The sequence below is a fragment of the Helianthus annuus genome, chromosome 7 (genome assembly GCF_002127325.2).
Source record: "Helianthus annuus cultivar XRQ/B chromosome 7, HanXRQr2.0-SUNRISE, whole genome shotgun sequence".
Taxonomy (NCBI): Eukaryota; Viridiplantae; Streptophyta; class Magnoliopsida; order Asterales; family Asteraceae; genus Helianthus; species Helianthus annuus.
In genome coordinates, this window is record NC_035439.2 from 131,842,818 (window position 1) to 131,866,828 (window position 24,011).

The 24,011-nt window shown below is 35.9% G+C and overlaps 2 protein-coding genes and 1 long non-coding RNA gene across 7 annotated transcripts; 1 reads left to right on the top strand and 2 right to left on the bottom strand.

The window, feature by feature from the left end:
• Positions 1-1,347: 1,347 nt before the first annotated feature.
• LOC110868588 lies at positions 1,348-4,782 on the bottom strand. 2 transcript variants are annotated; one of them, XR_004862743.1, is made up of 6 exons: positions 4,540-4,782; positions 4,016-4,175; positions 3,366-3,460; positions 2,071-2,181; positions 1,810-1,886; positions 1,348-1,676 (listed from the first exon to the last, which is right to left on the bottom strand). It is a non-coding gene; the product is annotated as an uncharacterized LOC110868588 (long non-coding RNA). The 2 variants fall into 2 exon arrangements; XR_002552559.2 differs by lacking the exon at positions 1,810-1,886 and having other exon boundaries at positions 1,350-1,676; positions 4,540-4,779.
• Positions 4,783-5,620: 838 nt separating this feature from the next.
• On the top strand, positions 5,621-10,840 carry LOC110868591 (30S ribosomal protein S21, chloroplastic). 4 transcript variants are annotated; one of them, XM_035975285.1, is made up of 5 exons: positions 5,625-5,979; positions 6,435-6,854; positions 7,334-7,440; positions 8,881-9,531; positions 10,580-10,840. In XM_035975285.1, exons 4-5 carry the CDS (start codon positions 9,137-9,139, stop codon positions 10,686-10,688), a joined length of 504 nt encoding a protein of 167 aa, XP_035831178.1. In that variant the 5' UTR covers positions 5,625-5,979; positions 6,435-6,854; positions 7,334-7,440; positions 8,881-9,136; the 3' UTR covers positions 10,689-10,840. The 4 variants fall into 4 exon arrangements, with proteins under 4 accessions (XP_021973486.1, XP_035831178.1, XP_035831179.1 ...); XM_035975286.1 differs by having other exon boundaries at positions 6,435-6,653; XM_035975287.1 differs by lacking the exon at positions 6,435-6,854.
• Positions 10,841-12,673: 1,833 nt separating this feature from the next.
• Positions 12,674-21,687, bottom strand: LOC110868589 (uridine kinase-like protein 1, chloroplastic). The gene is made up of 14 exons (XM_022117791.2): positions 21,429-21,687; positions 21,251-21,342; positions 20,153-20,222; positions 19,935-20,053; positions 18,335-18,431; positions 17,504-17,583; positions 15,730-15,924; positions 15,516-15,599; positions 15,354-15,414; positions 14,339-14,399; positions 14,173-14,266; positions 13,992-14,064; positions 13,319-13,401; positions 12,674-13,185 (listed from the first exon to the last, which is right to left on the bottom strand). The coding sequence occupies exons 1-14, from the start codon at positions 21,559-21,561 to the stop codon at positions 13,039-13,041; spliced, it is 1,389 nt and encodes a 462-aa protein (XP_021973483.2). The 5' UTR covers positions 21,562-21,687; the 3' UTR covers positions 12,674-13,038.
• Positions 21,688-24,011: the final 2,324 nt, after the last annotated feature.

Genomic DNA, 24,011 nt, shown 5'->3' on the forward strand with positions numbered 1-24,011 from the left:
AAAAATGTCATATCATTTAAAAAACCCGTGTATAATCGGGTTGAATAAATCTGCCAAATGATAAAAAAAATTACATCCTTAAAAACCACGTATATTACACGTGTTGAATAGATCTAAAAAAGAGTTATATCTTAAAAAACCAAGTGTATTACACATATTAAATAAATGTAATTTTGTATATTAAATACTAAAAACGTCGTATCTTTAAAAAACACGTGTATAGTCAGTTTGAAAAATCTACCAAATAATAAAAAAATATATCCTTAAAAACCCCGTGTATTACACGTATTGAATAAATCTAATTTTACATAACAAATGATAAAAAAAGTTATATCTTAAAAAACTTCATATATTACACGGGTTATATAAATGTAAGTTTGTATAGTAAATAATAATAATAAAATGTTAAATTTTAAAAACCATGCGCTTTACACGAATTGAATAAATATAATTTTGTATACCAAATAATAAAAAAGTTATATTTTTAATAAATTAGGATAACATTTAATATCAATTTATTATTTATATATTTAATATAAGATAAGTAGGGAAGAGGGGTATTTGTTTTAAAAATATATTAAATTAACAATTTAGATTTGAGGATAATATTTTATTAAAGTATGATAAGATTTAATATTAATTTATTATTTATTTATTTAGTTAATATAAAATAAGTATATATTTGAGGATACCTTTAATGAATGACACGTGTCCAAAAGTTGGTTTCTTTTATTATAGTAGATAGATGTGTACCAAACTACGGTGGTACGCCATAGGATACACCGTACCACGTACCGGATTAGCGTTCCCAAATGAACCTACCCCCAACGTACCGATTTTTAGAAAGGCCCGAATTGCGTACCGGTTTTCGTACCGCGTACCGGAGCGTACTGCATTCCATGTGACTATGGGTGAGATATCTAGTACAACGTTTAGTCCTGACGCAGAGTCGCTTTTCATCGGAGTATGGGATAGTGAGTATGGTAGTCTACTGGAAATGGGACGGAAGAATTGTTAAGAATGCTTATGAAAGAGATGTTGACGGAAGAATCAGAGGAATCGGTAACTAGGGTTCATGAAGAATGAAATTGGGGAAGATGATAACTTTGGGTATTAAAAGAGACGTTAAATGACGGATCTACCCTCACATGACCTACACATGACCACATTTAACTGAAAAATCAAACTGGGTTATGCCAAAAGGACAAAACGTGATAGATTTTAAAAGATAAAGTACAAAACTCATCAATTTTAAACATAAAGAACATCGCCTAAAAAATTGGTATAAAGAAAAAGAGCAATCTTTGAAATTCACACAAAATTATATATATATATATATATATATATATATATATATATATATATATTAAACCCATTAAGTCTAACCGTTTTGCAAATCAATATTCACCGTAGGATCATGCTGAGATGAAATCTCAGCTGTTTAAATTCCCAAAAATAACCACTCTAATGGCGGTTCCCGGAGGTTATGGTCGGTTTTTGAAGCGGGTGGTTACCTCCACCTTTTGCTGCCCACTATCTCCACTCCACGACTCACAAAATTAACTGCTATCTTGGCAGTTCTCAGCAGTTCCCTGTAAACTCCTCACTCCCTTGAAATAACTCCACTCCCCTATCTTTCTCTACGCTCCCATATTGCAGCAGTTAGCAGTAGTTTCCTAAGATAAGCCAATAAAAATACAAAATTAGAAACTGAAAAAAACAAAATACAGTTTTAATTCCTTTATTTCAGCAAGTTAGTGGAGTAGTGGAGGATGTAACTACCCAGTATGATGATTATATAATACGTACCCCAAGCTTCTATATTTCTTGCTTACATATCATTTCCATTCAGACAACAAAGATTTGCAGCCATGGATGACTACTACCTATTCAAAGCAGCCAACTATGCAATGAAGGTAATACTAAACCAAATACAATGTTGTACATATGTTAACTACAGATTTTTTAGTTTCCTATACAGCTAGGGTGGAGTGATGTTCTTATTAGAATTAGTGTCTAATAAACACGAAGTCGTATGGAGCAAGAATAGCAGACTGAAAAGGTACATACCAATTATCTTCTTGCTTTGTGTTGATTTACAGACCACGTCTTTAATCAGTATTTTACTTCTTGTAGTCATCAATTGTGATTGAACAGCAACAAACTGATGGAACAGATGACCTACAAGTGAAGGCAAGTATTGGTTTTGTTTCGTTAACATAAATTATGCATTGTGAAGTCCATGTTTCAAAATAGTTACTTTTATCATAATTTAATAAAAAACCAAGAGACTGACAAGACATTTTAGGCGCCTTTATTGGTCGGTTGCGACGTGCGATCAATGAGCAAAGAAACATACTACATACTCAGTAGTTTTAGCAGTGAATCAAGGTCGGTTAAGACAATTTATAATTATTTTCTTTTTATAATTTTTTGGATATTTACTCACCAGCCTCGTGTTGATACAGAGAGCCTTGGAGTCCAAGGAAAGAAGGTTAAGAAAAATGGTGATTTGGAGGTCTGGGCTGGCCCACTTGCACATAACAAAGTTGCTGTGATTCTATGGAACAGAGGAAGCCCAACAGCCGAAATTACAACATATTGATCCGACATAGGACTCAAATCGACCACAGTCGTTAAAGCTCATGACTTGTGGGCAGTAAGACTATCAAAAAAATATTTTATTATTTTGAATTAAATTTTTTATCATTCTAGCATGCACTTGCAGTTAGAGGTGTACAAATAGTTATTTTTACCAACCGAACCGGTTTTTTAAGTGGTAAACAAAGTAGGTTTTTTTTTTTTCAAACCAGTTCAGGTTTAAAACCGGTTTCTGAGGATCAAACCCCAAACCTATTAAACCGGTTTGGTCCGGGTTATAAACCGGTCTGGGACAAAAAAATCGGTTTAAATCGTTTTTTAACTGGTTCGGATTATAATACGAACTGGTATCCAAACCCTCGGGCCGAATCGGGTTGAAACCGCTTTTTTTTTCAAACGGGGTCGTTTTTTTTTCGAACCGGTTTTTTTGTACATGTCTACTTGCAGCAACTTAAATGTCTCACTTGTTTTTTTTTTTTTTTGTAGTACAAGACTCAAAGATCAGTGAAGGGACAAATCTCGGCAACTGTAGAATCTCACGCTTGTAAAATGTACGTTCTTACTCTACGATAAGGAGTTTAGAGTACACGACCAGTTAACTGCAGATTGTGTTATGTGTTATAACACGTTCGTCGTAAGAATAAGATTTGCGAAGGCAAAGCCAAAATAAAGCTAATAAACAGAGTTGTGTTCTCTTTTTGAGTTTTTTAATGATGTTTTTTATGCGTTTCTATCATCTAGAATTTAGTACAAAACGAACTTACATGGGTTTTTGGAACTTCCCATGAACCCACACCCGGTGCATAGTCCTCTGTTTACGACGGTTTACTGATTTCACACAACAATATTCAAGCCCAACCTGCAAAACATATTTTAACACATGTGACGTCTAAATTAAGTTAAAATAATGAAAACATTTTTGTTCATTATTGTTTTATCCTTCAATAGAGCATTATTGTATTAGCAAGGTACTAATACTTCTTTTGTTTATTGTGTTTGAAATTGTTTTAAATACGTTGGAAAAATTACACGGATTTAAAGATCTGTATGATTCTCTCACCTATTATTTTTCAAGTTTTAAAGTCCTATTCCTTTTTCGTTCATTATTGTTTTATCCTTCAATAGAGCATTATTATATTAGCAAGCTGTTATTAGGTCTCTTAATACTTATTTGAATATTTTATAAAAAAATGATATTTCTTAAAAGCTCAAATATTATCTTAAATAATCCTAATCGTTAGACATGCCTATGAAAAATCCTACTTTGTTTAATAACCCTTCACCACAAGACTCTAATCACAAAATGGATTTTCGGTTCAATTTTAAAAACTATTTTCGGTTCATTCCAACCTTTTAGACCTGTAAACAAAATACAACACAAATTATACATAAATAATAGATGAAAGGTTCATACCTGGCTCGGTAGACCAAACCTTGTACAGGGTCAAATCCAGCCCATTCGCTTATCAGTAGCCCACTAAAATATATGAAAGGTCCATAACTAGCTTGGTAGACCAAACCTTGTACAGGGTCAAATCCAGCCCATTCACTTATCGCTTGTACAGGGTCAAACCCTGAAATATATGAAAAATTTCTTCCATTAAAATGAAGTAGAATTAGGGGTGTTCATGAGCCGAACCGAACGGAGGTATGCTCGTGCTCGGTTTGGTTTGGAACCGAGCCGCTCGGTCCGGTTCACTTTTGCTCAGTTTTATTTAGTACCCCTACACAACCATTCGAACTAGAACATATTTGTCAAATTCAAACAGAACATATTTGTCAAATTCAAAGGTAAACAAACAGAACATGTTTGAACTTTGAGAATCTGTCCTAACACCATATCTCATATGAAAATATGCAGATTATAAACTAACTAAAGCAACCAATAACTTTCTAAACCAACAAAACTCTCATATGAAATGCATATTATAAACTAACCGGTGGAGCGGTTGTACGGCACTAAGGTGGAGCGGCTGTACGGCACTACGGTGGAGCGGCTATACGGCGGACGGTGATGCTGGTGGAGTGGCGGCCTGCGGCGGACGGTGATGTCGGCGGATGAGGGATGTGACGGTGGAACTGGATGATGTCGGCCGGACTGGATGTGTTGAGAGTTGAGAGAAACTAGGGTTTTTTTTTTTTTTTTTGAACTGAAGATGGGTTAGGTGGAAATGAGGAATTGAGGATTTAGGGTTGGATATAGTTTTATGTTTATATTTAATAAATATAATATAATATATATATATACATATTAATAAATATAAATTTGATCGAAACCGAACGAGCGACAAGAGAGCGTACCTATGCTTGTGCTCGGTTTGTTTTTAAACCGAACCGAGCTGCTCGGCTCGGTTTTAACCGAGCAAGGAATCGAACGGGTGATGCATTGGGCCTTTTAGTGCATATATAGACATTATTTTCTAAACCCTAAGAAACTGGAATTGAAGTGGGGGGTGTGCGCAATTTTATGGACGAAAAAAGACATCCAAAAACACATCTGTCCATATACAATCGACATCAGACGCACGTATCATACTTGACGCACGTATCATACTTGGACGAATTGGAGGAGCAGTTTTTCAAGACTAGGAATTATTGGGAGTCAAGTTGGAAGCGGGAAGTTGAAGCTTTACGGGTTCAAACGAGTCATGTAGTTTAGGTGCATACTTGATGGGTCAAACGAATGAGCTTTAAACAACGGGTCAAGCAGGTCACGTTTATTAAATAGGTAGAACTGTCACTTTCTTCTACAAGGGTCGAATGGGTTTATTCTACTAAATGGGTCAAAAGGGCCAAGTCCATACTATTATTTCTATTGTTATTACTAAGCTAGATATATCAAGGAGCATGGAATAACAATACAAGTAAAACTGAGACACACTTGAAAATATTATAAAACAAAAATTGTAACATTTGAATGTCAAAGTTTAGTTAAATGGTATGACTGTTACTATCAAGTTAGTCAACAAAAAAAACTGAGTTTAATTTTAAGATTTGAACAATTGCGTTTAACACTTCGATGAACAATTGACTTAATGATGATGAGACTTGCGTAAAGAATCAGGTATTTACATGTATTTTATCCTCATTCATTAGGCTAGACGGTATGGGACCGTCCCGCATCGTCCTCCATCCGTCGCCGTTCACCTCTCCATTCCTGGCCCTCCGTCGCCGTTCCTTCCGCGTCGCCAACGTCGGGGTAAGGACGTTTGAGACGCTCACAAAAGGACAAAAAGGTTAGGGTTTGACCAATCTCCGGTATGTGTTTCATCACCGGTCGTGTTCAGTCCCTATCATCATCACCTTCTGTAGCTCAATCGGAACTCTCATCTACACCTCCGTGCCCTACTTCCGTTTCCGATCAACTACCGATCTCCGGTATGTGTTTATTTAATCTTTAATTGTTCTTAATTTGCTTCTGCAATTAATTTTGTTGAGATTATCTACTGTAGTTGTGTATATGTTAGTGTTTTTAGATATTTTGTGAAGATTTTGATTCTATTGATGTCCTGTTAGATCTCGATTTAGGTTGATTCATTGCAGTAATGAACTGATTTTGTGCAGTAATGAACCGATTCTGGTTAGAAAACACAAGCTAGGGTTACATGTTGTGCTGTAGTTTCTGTTTTTGAAGATGAATCGAGCGTAATGAAGCTTAATTGTTTGTTTCTGATCCGAAAACAGAGATTTAAGTTGAGTATGGTACTGAGATTTGTGTTTGTGAACGTGAATTGGACGTGATTGTGATGTGTTTCTTTGTTCGCTTGTTTATACGATTTGAATTGAAGTTCAGTTGTTTGTTTCTGATCGCCAACTCTGGCATTGACGACTAGGGTTTCGACGCACGGCGACGTCAGAGCCAGTTTGTTTCAACAATCAGAGGCGAAGGAGATTTTTAGGTTTGCTTTGTTCCCTGTTGCGACGCAGGAGACCGGCCGTGAATAAACGAGCTGTTGCCGCCTCCCGCCTCTTTCGTGAACCAACCACCATTCGGAGCCGCTGCTAGCTTCACTCGCCTGAGCCGAGGAGCTACGCCACCGGCGCTACCATCTGTTAGTGTAAATCGATTCCATCATGGCTAACTTTTTAACTCAATTAAAAAACGTTGAACACCTCATCAAAATTTGGTCTTGATTATTGCCTCTAAGTTTATTGAATCAAATTTCGAATATGTTGAATGGGTTAAAGAATCTGTAGATTGACTCATTTCCAATGTCAAATGCTGCAGTTCCAAGGAGCATTAAGGATCATGAGTAAGTATAGGATTTAGATATGTGGTTTGTTATCTGTTATTGCTTATTTCATGTTTAAAGCTTACAAATTGATTTTGTAATTTTTAGGCGAATTATACGGCTGGGTGACCTTAATTACCGCTTTAATTTGTCATACGAGGAAACACGCGATTTGATTTCCAAAAATGCATTGCTGTAACTTTGATTTTCTTGTATAAATCGATTATGAGGTTGTATGCGCTAAAAATACACGTTGAAAAACTTTTGACCCCTTTGGCCCGTTTCATTTTTATCCAAAATTCTTAGATTTTACCCATTTGACCCGTTAGCTAACAAAATACAAACCGACCTGACCCTTTCATAAGTAAGCGGGAATATGTTATATATTTTATTGTTAATTATTCTTATGAATTAATCTTTTGTTTAATTGTTAATTATTCTTATGAGTTTTCTTTATTGTTATACATAAGTTGACCGTATTAGGGGCTTAATGATTGCAGGGGTTGATGTTGGGCACCAGTTCTTTTCACCATGTGAGATGGTTACTGTAGGTTTTCATAACCACTGGCTCAGTGGAATTGATTACATTGGGGCAAGTTTTCAACAGGTAATATTTTCAACTAGAATAACTGACTTTACACACACACACAACTTAAGTAAACCGAGTCAGATTTGGTGCTTATATATACACACACAACTTACATATGATTCTTTTTATTGCTTTAAGATTTCAACCATGTTACCACCTTGTATGGTCGACTCCGCCGAACGCCCGGGTTCCCACTATTTCAAATACTTTAGCTGTTTTAAGAATTTGGTATTAAAAAAGATTACGTAAAATCGGCCAGGCAAGGTGCGCTAAAAAAAAACATAATTACCCGCGGCAACGCGCGGGCATTCCCACTATATAACAATTAAGTTAGCTGATTACATGATGATGATGTTGGTTACAGCTATGTATGAAGATACTTCGAATAAAGGTAGATGATGTCTTAACAAAACATATAGTCAAAAATGGTCAAGGGTTCACGAACTACATATACATAGATACAGGTATTGTCTATAGTAAGAGCTAGGTAGTTAAAGGCACAAAGGGTGACGTTTGGCGTAAGGAGCTTAAAAAGCACACTCCTAAGACAAGCAAGGCGCACGGTCCAGACCATTTTTGGCTGTTTTAGACTTGTTTTCAGCTGGTTCAGACCTTTTTGCAACCACTTTTGGCTGGGTTTTTTCTGGTTCAGTGCACTCAAGGCGGTTTTGCTGCGTCTCGCCTAGGCGCGCGCCTTTAACTACGTAGAGTAAGAGATTAATAGTGGTTTTGTTGAAATGTAACATCAAATAGCACGACATCTGCAGAATTTTAGGCTTCTCATGCAGCATAAATATCATAGCTATCAAAGGCGCAATGCGCACTCCAGGTGCAAAGGGCGCATAGCATAAATATACCTTTTCTTTGGCATTACTACTTGTACTGTTTGAATTTCAAAATAAAGATTTATACAGCTTTAGTGATTTGTACATTAGGCATTATTACTTGTACATAGTGCATAGAGATTAAAAAAATAAAAAATATAAAAGTGGTGGGGTAGGATCATCTAGACCATCCTCCCATACCCTCTAGTTTTGTGGGATGGACCATCCTTGGAAGGACTATGATGTGGCGCCTACGTGGCGGATCATCCTCCCTTGGAGGACCATCACCATACCCTCTAGCCTTAAATCAAGTAGATGAATTTAGTCATTATGTTGCCTTATTAATGCCATGATGTTGGTTTGATTATTATAACACTTTTCCCCAATGCTGCCTACCATGTAATTTTGCATTAAAATGACAGTATTTCATGTTTTATCTCTCGATTAGTTTTATTTTATACTGTTTGTGGTTGTACACCGTTCACGTAGGTTTTCCTTTTATAAATTAAAAATGGTACTTTTGTTTATAATGTTCTTTAGACTTGTGTTCACTTGATGTGGGTGTTTGGGATTGTTTATTTTCAGCTGATTTTAAGTTTTTGACTTCTTAAAAGTTAATATGTCATTTTTGTAGTGTTTGGATAATGTGTTTCACTGGTTTGAAAAGAAGAAAAAGAAAAGTTCGATGGTTGTAGTATTTTCAAATAGGAGATGGAAAAGAGAAAAAAGAGAAGCAAACCGAAACACCATCAATATACATTGTCTTTGTTTGTTACCTTAGCGTAACCCGTCCAACAGACGGGTATTAAACTAGTTATATTTGAAACCTGCCAAGAACCGAACCAGTCTCAGATAAGAAACTTCATCTTCCTCTATTGTTCGTTCCATCAATGGCGTCCTCAACATTAACCACCTTCTTATCCATCTTCACACCATTCAAATCTCCACCATCACACCTCTCATTCTCAACATCTTCATCTCCAACCAACAACAACAACATCAAAGAAGCGTTTGCTCCACTCGTCACTTGTTCCAGTTCGAATGATTTGATGTCGGTCGTGTGTCCGTCACTGGCGCACGCTAACACTCTGTTTTTCCGATCAGCGTACAACGTTCAGGTTGTTGTTGAGGATAATGAGCCGGAGGAGAAGCTTCTTGGAAGGTTCCGTAGAGAAGTTATGAAAGCTGGAGTTATTCAGGAGTGTAAGCGTCGTAGGTATTTTGAGAATAAACAGGAGGAGAAGAAACGGAAACATCGCGAGGCTGCTAAGCGAAATCGACGCAGGTGAACTCTAATTGTTATGAATTTGCATGATTGGTGTATCGATCATAGATGTGATTTTAGAGTTGTAATGCTCATGAACATGTGCATTTTTTGGTTAGGTTTAGTTTGGAAATCAGTTAGATTCCGTTAGTAGTAGTTAGGTAGGGCTGCAGCAAACGAAATGAAGTTTTAGGTGGTGTTTGTTAATCTAAAAAAGATCTGTGTGCAGGCTCTTCTGTCTGCGTCACGCAGACCACGCGCAGACATTGTTATCTGCAGACTGTTTGTTTTGTAGATAAATAAACTAATAGCGTTGTTGCAGGGGAGTGTTCAAATCAGAATCGAAATATGTTGAGAAATGTGAGAACCGCATGATAAACTAGTACTTAGTGCTTTGAATGTGATGCACAAGACGGTTACATACCCGCCACTTTTATCTCTCTCACTACCTTGATTATATCCAATGCGTTACATACAAAGACCATTATGCGGTTTTCCAGTTCTCAACACTTGGTTCTAGAAAGAATGCGTCCTTAGGGTTACATACAAGCAATTAAATGGATAATCATTGTATGATGCAAGATAACTTAAGTAAGTCATTTCGGCATTATTGGAAGCATAAACACATAAGGATGATACAATACAAGACAAGACAAGTGGAATTGGTTGTATGAAGTCAAAATGTGTTAAAATAGTTTTACATTTGAAGTAATGCATACCACAACACAAAACATTGGAAGATTGTTACCGGAAAGTCAAATAAAGTCAAATGATTTTATGGAAGTACTTATGAAACATATCATCATCATCATACTCAGTAAATCCCACCAATAGTAAAGCTAAGGTAGGGTCTGAGGAGGGTAAGATGTAGACAGCCTTACCTCTACCCGTTAAGAATAGAGAGGCTGCTTCCAGTGAGACCCCCGGCTCGTACTTATGAAACATACATTGTCATTTTCACATGCTTGTACTACCTTACTGTTTTCACTATAATTCTTTCTACTTATTATGTATCGTATATTGGAAATACAATGTCTAACAGAAGTTTGTTATTTATGGGAATTTACAGACGCGGCCCTTTCAGAAATTTTAATGATGATAAGGCGGAAACTGTGAACAAGAAGAGGGATGACGATAATGATAACTGGGAAATGCCTGAGGACAGCCCTCTAAATTGAGTCCGGCCAATTTTCCTTTTTTTTCCTGAGAGAACGGGCTAGATTCCTTTGCGAAATCATGTTATGATCCTATGATGTACGGTGTATATTTGTTGTTTAGAAATTAATATTCATTGATCATATTATTTGATTTAGTGCATCACTCCTAGTTATGAAAGTAGTTAACATATGATCCTTTTGCAAGCAAATGGTAGAATTTGTGACGTACACAATAGAAAAATGATTCCTAGAATACATGACAAAAAATCAGTTTAGTTCGAGTCCAAGCGGGTGCGGATCAAATGGACGCGATTCATTTTAGAAGGAAAAAAAGTAATCAAAATGGGTTCACTCGACATATATGTTTTTAAGGCGGCTAGTGGTGATAAAAAAGGTGTGGTCGTGTGGTGGCGACTCTGGCTATGGTGATGACGCTAGTTGTGTAGGTAGTGACTTGTATTGACCCAATTGGACCCATTCTAACGAATTTCAAATGTTAATAAGAGGACCATTGTATAATTTGAGTATACCAAATTAATCTATACAGCTAACAATTTTCATGTGTTAAAGAATAGGTTATGATTGTCAACTATGGAAAATATGATGAATTTTAGATGTGTTACAAAATAAAATAAAAAGGATAAGAGAAAAATACATAATTATGTGGCAGATATGCTAGAGTCTGATGTATCGTGTTCTACATACTGTTCCACATAATATGGTGTAAAAAGTTATGCTATAGAAACACCTCTCCTCCCATAGATGCTAGATGCACCACCCATAGTCATCACATTGATCCATCATCATACGATGTACGAGTGCATAACATTTCATACAATCATATACCATTACAATGGTTGTTTATACTGGTGCGAGCTGTATCGTTGGTTGCTTTATACAGGTGTATACATGCCATAAACACGCATATACCAATATTTCGTAAACTCATGTACGGTCATATACAAGCTTCAGTTAGGGGGTTGATTAGTAACGTAGGTGGATTACGTATAATCTACCTGTAGTATAAAACTATAAATATTAGTAACAATAATTTGGGTTGTTTTATGATTATTTCCTTGTTAACGAAATGGCATCTGATGGTTGCGTTGGATATTTAGACAAGTGAGACTCGTTAACGATAAGTTGAACAAAAATATCATTGGACCACTTTAGAAAACTCAAAATGTGAAAGTCAATACGCAAATAGGACAATACTATCTTGTCACGTTAACAATGTCCATGAGACCTTAACAACACACTAGAAGCGCTTTCCTATAATCATGGCGACACAAAATCATATATTAATAGCAGTCATGTATAGATAGATACCATGAAACTGTAAGACTTTTGTAAACTTAAAATGCGCTAACACACATTAAGGCAAACAACGATCAAACAAAGGGGATATTATCACATTAAACACCAAATCGATTAGGCAACATGATATTTCTCCTATTGTTTGTAACAGATTTGACCATGCCTACAAAACATACAATTTGACTTTGTGAAGATGTCAGTCATCCATACAAGCTGTTTGGCAACCTCTGAACGAGTAAGTGACCGGGTAAGAGGCTCTGAACGTTGTTTGGCTAAAGCTCTAAATAACTGTGCAAAATGACTATTTTACCCCTCTGAACTATTTTGTGCCGAATGAAATGTATCTGGTGGTTGGCGGGTGGTGATGGTGGTTGTTGGCGTGGTGGTTGTTGATGATGGTGGTGGGTGGTTAACGGTGGTGGCGGGGGATGGTGGTTGGCAGTGACAAACGGTGATAGTAGTGATTGGCAGTGGTGGCTAAAGTTTTAGGGTTAAGAAAGTTTATCAGGGCAAGGGTAAATCTGTCTCTTAACCATTCAACGTTATTCTATCACTTAACCATTAAGAGGTCAACTAAACTATTAGAGAAACCAAACAGCCCATTAGTAGAGTTGGCATCATAAAGAGGTCAACATCATCTTATCACTTACTAATTCAGAGTACCAAACAGCCCATTAGTAGAGTTGGCATTTAAAAGTCTGGTTATTTTGTAAATGTTGAGATAACCACAGTATATGTTATACAATAACATTTTCAATACTTGAAAGAAAAAGAGACCCATGTTTTACAAGCCTCAGTAAAGAGAAAATGATGCACAAACCGAAATGATTACTATCAGCAACAATAAAATCCATGCCCAGTGACTTTAATATATATACATATATAACCATCCAAACACCAGGGGATCACATAATACATCTTAAAGGATACGTCCATCAAGCGAGGCGGTTAAGACCTTACGGTTGATTAAATTTGAAGTTGTTTTTTATTAAACCCTTCATGGCAGTTGGTTATCCCCTGTCACTGATCCCAAATATGAATTTTCTTATTATGATCAGTCATCGGTGCCAAAGTAACGGTCACCAAATTCCCCAAGACCAGGTACAACGCGATACTCTTCATTTATTGCAACATCGATCTCTGAGGTTACTATCTTCACTGAAGGAAACCGTTTTGAAACACAGTGGATTCCTTCTGGGGCCTAAAGCAAATCGCATGAATATAATGAGTCAAAAGAAACGTGCAATTTTGAATCATTTACTTAAACAAGTAAATGGTGGATCGTGTTATGTTTTATCTTTAAGGGGTTAATGAGTAGCTAAATGGGAACTCACCGAGATGAGGTTGAGGAATATTATATACGATTCCGGCACTCCTTTCTGTATCAGTAGCTCAATTGCCTGATTAGCTGAATTACCTGTAATCAAAACAATTATATTGCAATATTTATCTCTCAAAAAAATTCAAGTTACAATGACCTATTGGTCTTTTGTTTATCATCATAAAAGGTTAAACTTTTGCAAAGTATTCAAGTATTTAGTTATAACTAAGTCAAATTTCAAGACATTCTTGGGATATTTTAGAGCAAAATACACGGATGATCCCTGTGGTTTGCACTTTGTAATGCATTCAGTCCCGGCCAACAAATCAGGGGCGAAGCTTCATAGGGGCCAGGGGGGTGCCCCGACCCCCCCTGCTTTTTCCCTTCGTAGTGTTAATTTTACCGAAATTTCCAATTTTTTTGTAGTGTAAAATATTGGAATTTGAGAGTCGGCCCCTGGTTTTTGGAAAAAGCTGGGGACTAAATGCGTTACAAAGTGCAAACCACAGGGACCAGCTGTGTACTTTTGGAAAGCTAGGGACCAAATCCAAAACTTTGGAAAATCACAGGGGACCATCCGTGTACTTTACTTGATATTTTATATAATTCACAATGAGCCAATACTAAAAAGCAAACAGTAAGCTGTTTATACGCAAATAAATGCACGCAGAGAGCATATAACAAACCTGTAGCAAGAACAGGGTCAAGGAGAAGTACGTGTCGTTCTGAAATGTCTTTTGGGAGTTTTTCGTAGATAAGCTGAACATGTTACGGAAGATATATATTGTTTGTTATTCAAAAATTGCACGATAATGCAAAAAGCGCAAACAAAACTAAAATAAAAAGATGGATTTATTCATTACTTACCTGCTGCCCATTGTCACCATCACGATGGATAAGGATTTTTCCGATTTTTATGCCTTTACAACATGCACGCAATGCATTTTCCATACTTTCACCACTATAAAACAAGAACCGAATATTCAAAGGTTATTAAACTGTTTTCACAATCAGGTCGTTAAGTACTACTCACCTTCGAACAATCGAGACACCACACAGTTTTTTGCAAAAGTCAACTCCACTATATACGGATCCTGCAACAACAGTAACTTTTCAATGATATACAGACAACTATCTGAAAAGATGCAAATTTACCTTTTTTACTGAATTTCTAACATTTACTCAAAGTCTCAAACAAAATATGAAAATAACATTAACAGGTGGTACAAGACTACATACATGATGTTAGGTATCTTTGGATTGCGAATCACAACCAAACAATCACACGCACAAAACAGAAATCAAACGGAGAAATGGAATACAAGATTTACGTGGTCCGGTCGGTGTGACATACGTCCACCTCCACCGAGCAACACATGATACTAGGGGTGTGCACGGTTCGGTTCAGTTCGGTTCGGTTTTAAGGTAAAACCGAAACCGAAACCGAAACCGTAACCGAAAGTTCGGTTTTCGGTTTTTGAAACAAATTACGTAAGATTCAAAAATAAAAAGTACAATTCAAAGTTTAAGAATCTTTTTTAGATGGTTACATTTAAGTTGATATATTTAATCTTTTTAACTATATTGTTCCATAAACCTAACCTTCTAATCTATTTTATTGTTTTCCAAAGTTTTTATTAAGACTTTTTTCTTTTATAATGCTTTAAAAATCATTAAATTTTATTTTAAATTCTGTTATTTCTTTTAGACAATGGATAAATCATTTCAATGATTATTAAACATGTTAATGTTCGTATTATAAATACTTAACATTCAAGAATAAAATTAATAATTCCTAAATCAATATATAACAAAGATTATAAAAAGTGATTTTTTAGGTTATTCGATTCGGGTTTTTTAATTTCGGTTTTTATAAAATGCAAAACCGTAACCGAACCGCAAATTTCGGTTTGGTTTTTTCGGTTTTCTGTGCGGTTCGTTTTTTTTCCGGTTCGGTTAAATCGGTTTTCTGCTCGCCCCTACATGACACAATGAGTAACTCCCAACACCTTTAGTAATTTCATGAAAAAACAAACAGTAAAATGTACCTGTTGGAGTGACTACTTGCATCTCCGTAAATGGTAAATGACCAAGGCCATGCTCCACAACCTGGGACCAATTTCATTTAATTATCGGCATTTAATACTAAAATATCCAGACTTTAACTATCAGTTTCCAAATATTCCATATAAGGTAAGAGAGTGATTTACCAGTCGTATCAGCCGATCTGAATAAAATACAAAATCATGCTTTGATATGTCTTTATCTCGAATTAATGTGTGCATGCCTCGAATCTGTAACACAGATCTTGAATTAATGTACATGTCTTTGTAACATAACACAAAAATAATTATAAGATGAACGTTGTTTCTCCATACATGACACACTATTTAATGATGAAAGAAAAATTTGTGAAGAGGATACCTGGAATGTCGACTGAATTACATATATGTTGGGATATAGTTTGCAAAGGTCATGTTGACCTAGCTTTGTGCGTATATGTTGCACTATCAAGTCTACTGCCACATGATTCTCACCACCTCTTGGTATGATGACATCAGCGTACTTTTTTGAGGGAAGAACAAAATCATCAAAAGCGGGTTTAACAAACTTTGCATACTGCACAGATAAATAGAGGTTTATATTATTAATAATATATTAATATGTATTAAATCCTCGGTCAAAATTCTTAATCAAACATCAGTTCAACTTCAACGATTTCTACCTCCCCTTTCACTTGTTAAGACATTATCAATAGCTAAATTAAGTAAAAAAAAACAGTGACTCTTGGGGCTAACCCTAGCATCTGAACCTTTAAATTTGGAATCTAGTACGTAAACCCTAAATCCCAAAATTTGAGCCACCGTGCGCTATAAGACCATGTGTAGTGGGGCGTGATTTTTAAAAAAAAATTGAAAAAAAACGCCCCAAAACGCCCCTCCCCCCACTACACCGGGCGTTTTGGGCGTTATAATTCAAAAATTTTGAAGCCGAGCGTTTTAAAAATCACGCTAAATTGGAATTCATGCTGGGCGTTTTATTTGAATAATATGGATGGGTCAAAGGGTCAAATGCATGGGCCAATGGGAGGCTTCCAAGAACCTGCCATGCTTCCTGCCATGTTTGACTTGAAGGGGGATGTGGCCAATGGGATGTCTCCATTGTTTGACTAGCCTCTTTGCTTTATTATTTTTTTTTTATTGTTTTTTTTTCAAATGATTGAATGGGGGTTATTGGCATAATGCCCCACTACGCCACTTTTGCTATAATGCCCCAACGCTGACTAGGATGCCACGTGTCGAATAATGCCCCATGGTAGGGGCATTATACAAACTTACCACTACACATGGTCTAAAGCTGGAGATTAATCACGTATTTATTAGTTTTGACTTTTGGGAAACATTTTATTGCCTGGTGTTGGTTAGCACCAGATGATTAATAAACCTTAAGAAAACTCCAAACAAGCTATGCAGTTAAGATCGGTGATATATCACCGATATATCAGTTATCGGTCCCTATATATAATATCAGTGTCAAATATTGGTCGGAATATCGGTACCAACATTATCGGCGATATCAACCGATATTTGACTGATATATCACCGATTTTCCCAATAGCAGTACCTTTCTTCTTACTGTGTTCCCGAGTTTCATTAAATGAGAGAAAAGAAAAGATTTGGAAAGAAATAATTTTTAGTTGTGTTCCAGAGTTTCATTAAAGGAGAGAAAATAAGAGATTTTTTGGCTAAAATTAATCTTTCCAATTTGGAAAGAAACGGAGAGAAAGAAAAGAAAAGGAGAGAATCCTTTCTTTTCTCTCGTTAACTTAACTCGGGAACACAGTGTTAGTTCTACCATTCATCTTTCTTCTTATTGCTGCTATTGGTGTTTTAAGTTTTAATTGTTAATTGCTGGTGTTAAATGTTAGTGTTTTAAGTCTTAATCAGTTCCTACTTGCTACAATTGTTAATCTTTTGCAAGTTGCGAAAGGTTAATTTGTTAATGGTAGGAGAGTATACTGAATTGTTAGTGTTAAATTGATATATATATAAAATCTACATGATTTTAAGAGTACCGATATCCCACCGCGATAACCTATATCTCAAATACCGGTCCTTGACCGATATCCGATCTTTTACCGCATTAACTGCTTAGCAAACAAGTACTCTTGAGATTTTTAAAAAAAAATAGAGCTTACCTGCTCAAGTACAGAATTTACATCCCTACCCCTCTCAACTGTGTCTCGCCTTATTCTACGAGCAAGCCTCACATCAGCATCTAGTACAGTTATTCGTCAACACATAAAAATGTGAGACATGTTGGTTAAGGCAATAAATACGTATAAGTGCAAACTGCAGATACAGAGGTAAACTTTACACTTCTTTTGATGATTTTTCCTGTGAACTGATGATGTGGCAATGGTTGATGCCACTACAGCCGTAAGTCAGACGTGCACATATGCAAAAAATGCTTATGTGTACAAAAATATGCAAAAAATGCTTATGGTTGATGCCACTACAGCTGTAAGATGTGCATATATGCAAAAAATGCTTATGTGTACAAAAAAGTTAAAAAATTACAAGTTTAAAAAAACTTTTTTTATTTATCCAAAAATAATTATTAAATGTCAAAACATATAATATAACCTAAAATCACAATTCACAAATCACAAATAAGATGCCAAGTCATCACTTCTTAAAAAACCAGCAAAAAACGACCTGCTATCATTTGTTGCTACTGTCGGTAAAATAATGTAACTTGGTTGCTAAAATCGGTAATAAAGTAAAATCTGGTTTCTGTTTTGCACCTAATTTGAAGTTGGTAGCTGGAACCAGTAAATAACTAATTGATATTTAAATCAGGCTTAAGACTCAGAAAAGAGTAAACAGAGACGACAGAAGTCAAACCAAATGAGGTCAAAAGATACTAATTGCGACCATTTTATGAATATAGGAGGACTCATTCATACAAAAATACGGTAACAATAAGGAGAGATAGAATATTAGAAAGAAAGCTGAAAAATAAACACCTGTGTCAACAAATATCTTCATATTCATCAAGTCACGAACCCTTTGGTCATGAAACACCAGTATTCCCTCCAAGATAATAACATCGGATACATTAACCTAACAAGAACACGGAAAATAATTTAAAATGTAATCGTTGACAAAACTATCTTGGTAATTAATGTACGGATATACAATAGCATTCAGAATTAACATTCTTGAATCCTCTGCCTTCTGACTACCCAACCCTCCTCACCCTACATTTCTCACCCACCAAACTCTACGCATTCAGTAAAAAGTTCAATTGATGTTCCCTGGTGTAAGATTATTCTAATATAACCCCAATAAAGATGAAAAAGGTACCTATTCTTATGATAAGATGCCAAAGATAGTACATTATTTAGGAATGTAATGTAAAACATAAACGTATTAAGAACTACTTTCAAATATAAACAAAAGTCAAGCACATGTGCCCTGGTTTAAGGATGTCAGTCCAAATTTGACAATTAACAGTGATAAGTCCTCTTATATTCCCTAACAAAACAGAGAGACGCTACCTTGGTTCTAAAAGGCATGAGACACAATTCCAATAAACGCGAGGCGGAGACGCTAGCCTCGCTTAAGTGAGGAGCATGATATTCGTAAAATACTTATAAAAAAGTTCTAGACATCCAGAAAAAAATTAACACACAAAAAAGGTCTACGTACAAGCAAAGAACCTTTACGTATAACTAAAGAAGGTTAGTTCTCTATGTACAACCTACGGAGCTTTCTATACAACCAAATCAAACCATTAGATTGGCTATAATAAACAATGAATCTTGTTTTTTATTGTGAATTGTAATTAGTTTTGCACTTTTGGTATTAATTTGATGATTCTAATTGCTAACTATATTAAGTTTTATAACATATTTGTGGAATGGTACTACCATTTGTTAAGTTTCTTTGGCTATTATATATATTTTTGTTTTACTAATTACGGCTTTGGTCTTGATCATGCACTGTTTTTTAGCATTGCGCCTAGGCAACACGCGAACCCTTTGCACCTTGCAAATTTGACTACCTAGCTGTGAAGGCCACTCAAGTATTCATTTTTTTTCACTAAAGGACACTCATATTTTAAAATTAGTTTATAGGCAGGCATGCAGCCAAGTATCTATCGGATTTCTTTTTGGTAAACCGACAAAAATACCCTCATTTCCTTTTCATCGATTTATTGCTTTTTGATAGGTTGATGCAAGGGTACTATGTCTTTTCAATATTCTAATGCATTTTTGTCATTAGGGTTGATGCAAGGGTACTTTGTCTTTTCAATATTCTAATGCACTTTTGTCATTAGGCATGTTTTTTTAACTGAATTTGGTATATAGAAAACCATATATGTACTTGGGTGGCTTATAACGTAGTTTCCATATTTAAATGGCCTTAAATGAAAAAACCCGCTCCCATTATAATAAATGAGATGTGTTTCAATGACGTAACTCGTAAGGTTAATAAATTAAACAGGTACTTGAAAAGTAACACTCAACACTGAACTATAGAATGCGCTGCTGGTCAAATGAAACATATCAACAAAACTGAAAGCTGTACTCTATTCAAGACTGTAAGTTTAGAAGCGAGTACCTGGCGGAAGGATTCAGAACATCTCCTGTGGTTTTTGAAGTCATATATTGGAAGTTGTACCGACTTTCCTTGTTTGAGTGTTTCAATACACTCTAGCATTTGCTCTGTGTCAAAAGCATCTACAACAACAGAAATATTTTTATTTTACAACAAGAGACGGCAGCATTACAGAAGGCAAAATGAAAATTGACACGACCCAAAACTAATAAGAACATTACCAGGGTGATCAAAATTATACTCGTGAGCACGTGCAGATTCTTCAGCAGTCAAACCACGGTAAAACGAATCCTACATAAGAGAAAAAGGCATATTGGAAACTTTTCAAGTATACAGTATACCTTTCATTCAAATATAGAAGTTTGCCACTTGCAACAGAAAAACAATCATGACGTGAAGAGTATATAACAGGCAACCTGATACATGCATAACTTGATCAAAATACCTAAACACTACAAACCTTGTATCTATCAAAACTAGCACGAGTCAGTTAAGAAAGCACATTAATACTCAACCATTCTTAATATTAATGTTTAAGTAAACTTCCGTTTTGCTCCCTGTGATTTGGTCGTTTTAACGATTTTGCCCCAATCCTTTAAAAATAGCCATTTTACTCCCTGATCTATGAAACTTATCTCTATTTCACTCCCTGCCCCTAACGCCATCCAATTCAACTGTTAAATCCTGGTCACATGCCCCTCACATGAGGGGCATTTTAGTTTTTTCCCATCCCAGATCTGAACCAGGATTTAACAGTTGAATTGGATGGCGTTAAGTGCGGGGAGTGAAATAGAGATAAGCTTCATAGATCAGGGAGTAAAATGTCTATTTTTAAAGGATTGGGGCAAAACCGTTAAAATGACCAAACCACAAGGAGCAAAACGGAAGTTTACTCTTAATGTTTTCTAGCATCTATAATTACAAGTTAATCGGGGCCTGATCTGCTTAACGGATTCAGTAATACCCTTTCACGAAGCCAGGGGTTAGCATTCCTCTCCAAATTACTGAATCTAACAAAGGTGTTTCAAAACTGTAATATATGATATATTAAACAATTTTCACCTTCAAAAGAAATTCTAACTGAGTTAAGTAAATTTCACCCCCAACGATTTCATTCCTTCGTAGTCCGCATAAGCCAATACACTAATTCGCTAAATCTACCCTCCCTAAGCATTAAACAGATCATCAATTACATTCATACACCAAATATTAAAACTATATCATCAGCCTATACTACAGTAATGAATGTATAAAACTACCACATCTCACAATCAAACAACTCAATTACACTCCAAAACCTAATAAAAACACAGACGCACCTGATTAACAAGAACAACACGATGATCATGAAGCTGTTGAATAATCATGTCGCAAACCGTCGTCTTACCGGAAGCACTACCACCAGAAACACCTAACAACAACAAATTCAAAATAATAAACAAACAAAAACTGTATAAAACTGTAATAAGTGATTGAGTAATCGAATGAAAAACCTACCGATGACGAACGGCTGTTTGATTGAATCGGTAAATGAAGAAGAAAGGAATCGATCGTCGAGATGCAAGCCGGAAAAATGAGGACCGGAGGCGGCCTCCATGACGTAATCAATCGCCGTCGTGTGCTCCGGCATCGTTGACGGAAAATCTGCAATCGGAGTAAAAGTTTAGACTCTAAACTTTAGAGTAGAGTTTGTTAGGGAAAGTAGACAAAAGGAGTGGGCTTTAGTTCGATAATAATAATCGGCATATTCCGGGATCTTTTCCACGAATATATATACACACATTATTTATATTAGATTGTCAAAAATAGTCATTTTAATGTTTAATTTTTTTATTTTTTTTTTAACGGCAAACACACATGACACACTCTTTCAGTTCTACTTGTAAATTTCTTCTAATGCTCATTTTGTGAGGAATTTAACTTGTACTACTTTGGAGAACATACTAGCATAAATAGTAGATGCTAGTAAGCTAAGAGGTCATCGGCTTTAATGTTTAAATTAATTAAATCAATAGTAAGATGTTATTTTCTAATGTTTTGACTAGTTTCAATAAGACTAATGTATAAGTGGATCCTCGGGTGGGCAATGAGGGACGTGTGAAGGCCACATACGCAAAGGTAAGTGAGGGTTGGTCATTGTAACGTTGTGACTACAAGAGAAGTAACCCACCTTGAGTAATGGGATTGAAAGATTCATCTCATCTCTAATTACTTAGTTAGTAGTGATAAGGCTAAATTTCTTTTTTATGGCGAGTGAAATAGTGTTTTTGAGTGAATTATGTATTCTATGCTTTCACTTGAAAATGTAAAGGGTTGTGTTCTATGTACATACCATCCACACATTCTATCTGCACCATCTAATCACTACCAGGCAAGATCCTATGTTAAGATATGTGAGCCACATCAAAACTAGGATTTCATAGACACATCTATTCTATAATGACTTATACAATCCTACTTATAACTAAAGGTGTGAATTTTTGTCACATAATCTTTCACGATTTAAACCCTCATAAAGAGGGTTGTTGAAATATATACAATATATTTTATGTCCTTTATTATTTCTCAATTCTATATGATGCTTCTTATATGTTTCTTTCTTTTTTTCATGTTGCTTTGAGAGATTGTTGATGGGCTTATAAGAGATGGTTGATGGGCTGTTGTATGCGCATAGGGTTTCTTGGTCCGGCTTCTTAAAAGGTTGGTGTCTTGGGTTTCTGATCATTCATTCATCCGAGATCCTCTGCATCCTCTTTCCCTCTCTCTAGAAGTTTCATCATTCAAAAGGTTTTCTGTTTTGTGTTCGAGAGCTTTGTGGTGATCGGTTTTGATCATCTTTTAGGGCAGATCATCATATTGATGATCTGCATAAGCTGAGTGTTTTTTCCTTCAGTTTCGTTTCGTTGTTCTTGTTCAGTTATTTCTAGGGTTTATTCTTTGTAAGATTGACTGGTGAATAATAAAGCTTCTTTACATTGATACTGTGTTTTTGACATGGTATCAGAGCACTAGATGCTCTTGGGGTTGATATCTTTCGCTGCGTTCAAGGTTTTCTCTCAGATCCGTTGGGGTCGAAGTGGTTTTCTAGTGGTTATTGGATTCTTGGTTGTTCCAGTTGGTTCTGCCGACTTCATACCTGGTGATTCTGGTCTTTTTGAGATCTGTGCCTGCTGAAGTTTGAAACCCTAATTTTTAGGGTTTCTTTTGGGGCTTCTTGAAGGTTCTCGTTGGTCTTTTTTTAGAGCAAACCAACAGAACGCTTTTGTTCATCATCTGATCAGATCCTTGTAACCCTAAGTGAAGGTTACAAGTCTGATTTGCTGGAGTTATACGCACCCGCTGTGAGATCGTTCTATCCTTACCTTGTCTTTTATTTTTTGCATCACTGAGTCAGTGTGTCTAGGCATATTGATACTGGGTTTAGCAAGACCGGTTTGATTATTGGGATACAGAGAGGGTTCACTCTGTTGCATTTGTCGTGTTTTGCCTTAAGTGTCTATAGCTCCCTGAATATTGTCCGCGGAGGCACCTTTGAGTGACGAATCTCTGATCGGACCGTTGTTCAGGCTTCGCTGGTCATTGTTTCTTTGTGTCTGTTATGTGCTTTATTTGCATATTGTCTTGATTGTTTCTTAATTGGTTCTGTGTTATTCAGTTTGCTATTCTTTGTGTCTGATTTGCTTATTATCTTGATTGTCTCTTGATTGATCTTAATTCTGTGTTATTCGGTCTCCTATTCTTGATTTTGCTTGGTTGTTATTTTGTTTTTTGATTGATTACTATGACTGGAGATGATGTTGTTGTTATTACTAATACTATGGGTTCTACTAGTGCTACTTTGGTTAGTAAGATTGATGCAGGTGACCCTTTATTTCTGCACCATAGTGATTGTACTAATCTGTCTATTGTTATTAAACTTAAGGGGACATAAAATTATATAGTTTGGGCAAACTCTATGAATTTAGGTCTACAAGTTAAGAATAAAATTGGGTTTAATGGTTTATTGGTGGTTCTTGTCGTAGGTCTACCACTGATAGACAGTGGGATAGATGTAACTCAATTGTTCTCACTTGGATTTTA

What these genes read in the sequence shown, in the direction of transcription:
- LOC110868591 (XM_035975285.1), top strand. Translation starts at nt 9,137, where the DNA reads ATGGCGTCCTCAACATTAACCACCTTCTTATCCATCTTCACACCATTC. An exon ending in GCTAAGCGAAATCGACGCAG is followed by an intron (nt 9,532 to 10,579) that starts GTGAACTCTAAT and finishes GGGAATTTACAG; the next exon opens with ACGCGGCCCTTTCAGAAATT.
- LOC110868589 (XM_022117791.2), bottom strand. Translation starts at nt 21,561, where the DNA reads ATGCCGGAGCACACGACGGCGATTGATTACGTCATGGAGGCCGCCTCC. An exon ending in TAATTCAGTCGACATTCCAG is followed by an intron (nt 15,600 to 15,729) that starts GTATCCTCTTCA and finishes TCTGTGTTACAG; the next exon opens with ATTCGAGGCATGCACACATT. An exon ending in CAGATCGGCTGATACGACTG is followed by an intron (nt 15,415 to 15,515) that starts GTAAATCACTCT and finishes AATTGGTCCCAG; the next exon opens with GTTGTGGAGCATGGCCTTGG.